The sequence below is a fragment of the Cupressus sempervirens genome, chromosome 4 (assembly GCF_028749045.1).
Source record: "Cupressus sempervirens isolate cs-2001-9-10 chromosome 4, ASM2874904v1, whole genome shotgun sequence".
Classification (NCBI taxonomy): domain Eukaryota; kingdom Viridiplantae; phylum Streptophyta; class Pinopsida; order Cupressales; family Cupressaceae; genus Cupressus; species Cupressus sempervirens.
The window spans coordinates 397,557,850-397,563,748 of NC_143121.1; the positions used below are offsets into that span (position 1 = coordinate 397,557,850).

The following is a 5,899-nucleotide window of genomic DNA, read 5'->3' on the forward strand; positions in this document are numbered from 1 at the left end:
TTTCTTGGTGTAGACCATAACAGATCCTTTACCAACAATTGGTAGGGTTCCATTGTTACCCATCTTAATTTCAGATTTGAAACTCTTGTCAATGAATAAAAACAAGGTTTCATTACCACTCATGTGGTTGCTACATCCACTTTCGAGGTACCAAACCTCAGGGTTTCTTTCTTCACCAACATTACACATGATGAAGGCAGTGGTATTCTTTCCACTTCCCATGTTAACATCAGCCACATTTGCATGTTCTTACTGATCATTTTGCTTTTTCCAACATTCATTTGCATAATGCCCATATTTATGACAGTAGTAGCAATCTACATTACTCCTATTTGATTTTTTGTTTTTCTTACCTCCTCTTGAAGTATTTTGTGAGCTACTTGCTCCATCTACTCTTCCTGAGCTTTCTGCTACAACACTTCTTTGTCATCCATTTTCTCAGCCTCTGCCTCTAGAGTTTCTACCTGAGCCATTTCTTCCTCTCCCCCTTGCTCTTGGATTTTATTGAGCCTTGAATGCTTGCTCTTGAAAAGAAGAAGATGCAGATCTATTGATCCTATGCTCATGGGTTTGAAGAGTACCCATCAACTCATCCATTCTCAAAATAGTGAGGTCTTTTGCCTCTTCTATGGTCATGACCAAATTGTCATATTTATGAGGTAAACTCCTCAATATCTTTTCCACTGTCCTCTGCTCTCGATAGTCTTCTCCATTTGACTTTAGTTGGTTAATCACATTGGAGGTCCTTGAACTATAGTTTACAACTAATTCATTTTCTTTCATCTGAAAGGTTCTCAAATTCCATCCTTATATTCTATAGCTTTACTATGTAGACTTTATTAGTCCCCTTGAAGTTTGTCTCAAGAATATCTCATGCTTCTTTTGAATAATTTGCTGCTGCAATCTTTGGGAACACTATCTCTGTCATTGTTGCTTCAATAAGACTAATGTCTTAACATCCTTCCTTCTTGACTCCTTCAACTGGGTCTTTTGATTATTGGTAAGAGTAGCATATTGAGTTGGATCTGTCACATCATTGAATCCATTAACTAAAAACTCCCATAAATCATTTGCAACCATAATGGTCTTCATCTTCTTTGCCCATGTATCATAATTTTGTCCATTGAATAGTGGTGGTTGCTGCCATATCTTTCCTGCATCTCTTGCCATGTCAAATATCTCAAGAAAACAATTGACCTAACTCACTGTGGATGTGGAGCCTCAATGCTCTGATACCATGTGAGAAATATTAAAAATTAAATTAAAACTCACGACCTTAACCCTAAAAATTTACTTGGCAAATACTATTGCCGAGTGCCAAAATTTACTCGACAACTTAAGAAATTGAGTGGCAGGAGAGTGTCGAGTGAACTTGGCAAATGAAGAGAAACTCGGTAGATGAAGAATCAACTCGGTAAATGAAGAACTTGGTAGACACTAGATACCGAGTGAGCTCAGTAGTGTGGATGCTGAGTGAACTCAGTATCCACAAGAAAGTGGAGCTTGACAGATGAAGATACCGAGTGAGCTCGATGGACACTGTAAAGAAAGATTTTAACAAGACTTGACCGAGTGGAAATATATAACATGAAGAACTTTCACCATTAAAACCAGAGAGCCAGTATTTGAAGCTTCCAAATAAAACTTTTCAAATGCAATCAATAAAAAAAGAGCAATGGATGCAAATATGCCCACTTGCTTTCTATTCAACTTGGATTTAAAACATTACAAAATTTGGGAGCATTTGCTTCAACCAGAAAACTCTAAGATAACCCTAAACTTCAAGCAACTTCAATACTTAGAAACTTTAATTTTGCAGCTTTAATGGCTGCATACAATAACGCTTGGAGCAATCACTGCTTCAACTGGACGAACGAAACAATAAACTATGAACTTACAAAATGACAGATAGATACATGTGCAACTGCAGACACGACAATGATTCCTTATGTCTCTGCAATGACTGATCTACTGATCACTTTTTCTTCTTTCTTGTCTGCAACTTCTCTGCTCTGTTGAACTCTCTCTCTATCTCTCTATCTCTCTGTCGAATGGAATGTGAGACATTCCTTTTTGTCTCCTACCACAAAATTTTTTTGCCTCTTTTCCAAATTTGAAAACTCACCTACTACAATCCGTCAGGGGTGGTAGGTGGGTGTTTGGCTCCAGAGAGAAATGACCAAATGTAATTAATATTCCAACACACTCATACAATCGAATCTATCAACAACAACAATCAATATTATAGTTTGTAGATATGAATTGTGGAATTTGATCTTTAAGATTAATGGTAAAACTCTTATATAATAGAATCTAAAATCAGCAACAGTCAACATTGCATTTCAATAAAAAAAAGCGTAGAATGTAGTTTCAAATGTCCATACAATGATATCTAAAATCAACAATGTTCAATGTATATTATAGATTTTCGAAATACATTTTATGACGAAAGCTCTTATAGAATAAAATTAAAAACCAACACTAATCAGCATAATAAATCGTGTCCTATATGATTGCCAATATCAGTGGTTATACTGCGATACTAAGGAATCCATAAAGAAGAAGTGAAGATATAATTTTAAAATTGGAATGCGAATAAGTAAATTAGATATAGCTTGATTATGTGTTAAGACAATAAAATTAATGATAGAAGACATTGGAAATTTCTGTTTAAATTGTGAGGAGAATGCAGAACCTAAACCATTTACAGAACTTTCATCTGGCCAGGAAGTCGGTTGATGTTCAACGGAACCAACAAATATTATACGCAATATTTAGAATATTATGGTAAACAGGAAAAAGAAATTCTACACCATGGTGATTGTGTTCAGAAATTTCAACACAATTGAAGAGCATTACAGAGGTTCAAGTGTTATTTCAATCCAGTAGTACGTAGAAACTTAGAGACAGGGCAAACAAAACTGCTCGACCAGTAAATGGCCCCATTATTATAGTGTAGGAATTGAATTTTTTCTTATCAGACGAAGCCTTTAATGGCCAAGCTAAATTAGGCAGTGCTATCATAGAACTCGTTCTAGAGCATGACTCCATCATATTACTCAGATTCCTTGACTTCGGGAAGCACGTAGGAGATGAGTTTATCTGCAGGAATGAAACCGCCATTGTAGGTAGCCGGAGTGGTGACTGGAAGGCCAAGGAAGAAGATCTGTTTTTGGGTGGTCTTAATAGTGGTGGTCCACTGTTTATACGCGCTCAACAAACTTGTAGCATTCCCATCGGCGTACTGGCAGGCGGGATAGTTGTAGAACCTGATCCACGCGTAATCAAATAGTCCAGTTTGCAATGCATTTATCTGTGGAGTTTGTTGAGTGTTCGCTTGGACCGATAGTGTGGAAGGTGGGCAATGAGGAAAGGCGCTGAGATACACCTACAGAATTGAAATACAGATATGTTGATTCAAATGATGAATAGTCAGTTTAACCAATTATTTCATTAGAAGGATTGCATTTAAAGGAAACCTTAAAACTCTATAACAAAAAAAATAGAAAAAATATGGGTTTACTGTGTAGTTTTTGAGTTAAATTTGTTTTCTCGAATTTTATGAATAGTGATTTAGAAATGATTTTTTGTAAACAATGAGTATTACATAGGTGAATCTTATGCTAATATCACAATTTCACTTGTTGCGAAAAATATTACAATGAGATTAAGGTGCTTTCTTGTAAGCAATGAGTGCTCCATAAGAGGGAAAACGTCAGGGCAGTTGAGGAAACCCTAATTAGGGTTAGGGTTCTCTCCATTGGGAATGCTTGGAAATGGATTCAAGTGTTTGATTAATGAGTGCGCGTCTAAGATTATGGACTGGGATACTTATATAGGATACTAGACCGATGCATTTTTTTAACTTTTGAGTGTTTTAGAATTGAAATTCAATTGTGCTTTTTATTGGAGACGTGCATTCTGAAACGTCTGAAACAAGTGAATACAGCGGTAACTTGATACCATGTTTTCCATGCGCCTCACTAAAATAATCATGATTTCAAGTTGTTCTGCCATCTACTCGTTCATTATCATGATTTCATCCGTTGCTTATGCTTTCTTTCCATTGCACCATACGGTGTATTTGCTGCTAAGTCCTTTTTAATATGGAGGCGTTTTGTGTTTTGTTTATTGTACTACCGAGGAAAAAGTAAATAATCTAATTTGCCGTAGCGAATGGACAATTATAGAAAAGGGTTGAGTTTTCTGTAGCGACTAGAGCTTTCATTTTGTTATGTTCTTCACATGATCTTTGGGATTCGGTTTAAAAGTGGTGTTACAAAAAATGATTTCCTCGAGCAAGAATATCATGCAATGGATCAAATTTCCACGCAAGTTGAAGAAGGAATAGTTCAAGATAATCAATAAGATAGCTGCCAAAGTTTAACTTCTAATCCAACAGCCAACGGATGAGACTCGAACTACTAGAATTTGTTTAACAATATTGCTTATTGTCAGTATGCAGGAATTGAAAAATCATGTTTGAACACTATATATTACGGTTTGATTCCTGGGTTAAAAGTGTTGAATAATCAAAGTTGATATATTTTTTCCAAGTTCATTTTTTTTCTTAGTGTGTGACATTTAAGGGTGGTCATTTAATTGGTACAACTCATCAAACTGTTGAAGATACAACATTCAAGGGCTTTCTCCATTTCATTTTCTTATACAACTAATAGAAAAGTCTCCAATAAAAAATTCATTTATTTTTCTTATAAGTTTGCAAGTCATAGAGAATATATATCTATTTAATAAATAAAATTACAGATTTTCTAATTTGCAGTTTCTTTAAAATGTAAATATGAGTTTTGGAGATACATCTATTATTTTGGTAAAATATAAAACATGTTTTAAAACTTATTATGTTGCAAACTTCACCTATAACTACAACTCATTTAGAACAATTATCTCTTGATGGCGACATAGCATCATAAGATAGCAATAAATGTAGAAAATTAGTCTCATAAAGATTCGAAAAGAATTCTTGTATTGGATACATATATTATTTAGAAAAGAAGAATAAAGTTAGGGCCATTAAGATTCTATCAATTTTTTAAAATTTGAGAGATGTTAATCTAATAATTGATGATTGAAACATATTAATAACAAGAACCAATGTATAATAAAAATACAAATATAATAAAAATGCATTAGTTCCTCAAGTAATAGTTGAGTTTTATTAATATCTAGAAAGGGTCACAAAATATAACAACCCTTAGAGTTCACTTTAACATGGACAATACATTAAGTACATAGTTACAAATCTTTCTAATAAAAAATAAAAAATTAAATTGATAGTCTAACATGATATGAAAATTAAATACATAATCTTGAGACAACTTTGTAATTATCTTTATTATGTTAAAAAAATGACTCAAAATATTTTATGAAGCTGAAATATTTATAACATTAGTCTAAAAAATGTTATAGACTTAATCATATAGTTGGTGTGTTTCCTATAATTCAATTCTAATTTGCAATTATAATATTCTTTCCCTCCCTCTTTGGAAAAATGCTTGATTTATTTTCATTTCAATAATATAAACTAAATAGATCCTCACATATATAATTATATCTCTTTGGTAAACAATGATGACCAAGTCACAATGTGATCACTATTTTAGACATAAAAGTAATAGTCATATTGTTTCACTTTGGTTGCAATCCACATCTCATATCCTCTATGAAAATACTTTACACATGGATAAACATTTCCCCTATGAAGAAACACTTCACATTTTCCTTAAAATGCAATTAAAAATATTTTTACCATTGCCCTATATTCCCATGAAGACAAACATATATTATTCTAATAACATCCTACTTTTCACTATTTGAATTCTCAATCTATTGGCTCATCTCATGTAGAGGCGCATAGTGAAAACTAATAAAATAGATT

The 5,899-nt window shown here is 33.4% G+C and overlaps 1 protein-coding gene across 1 annotated transcript; it reads right to left on the bottom strand.

The window, feature by feature from the left end:
- Window positions 1–3,055: 3,055 nt before the first annotated feature.
- LOC149561719 (acidic endochitinase-like) lies at window positions 3,056–4,017 on the bottom strand. The gene is made up of 2 exons (XM_089827894.1): window positions 3,919–4,017; window positions 3,056–3,388 (listed from the first exon to the last, which is right to left on the bottom strand). Exons 1-2 carry the CDS (start codon window positions 4,015–4,017, stop codon window positions 3,056–3,058), a joined length of 432 nt encoding a protein of 143 aa, XP_089684020.1.
- Window positions 4,018–5,899: the final 1,882 nt, after the last annotated feature.

Excerpts from the sequence above, each read along its gene's own strand:
- LOC149561719 (XM_089827894.1), bottom strand. The coding sequence starts at position 4,017 with ATGGCAGAACAACTTGAAATCATGATTATTTTAGTGAGGCGCATGGAA. Across the intron at positions 3,389-3,918 it reads TGTTTCAGACGTTTCAGAAT|GTGTATCTCAGCGCCTTTCC; the intron begins GCACGTCTCCAA and ends TCAATTCTGTAG.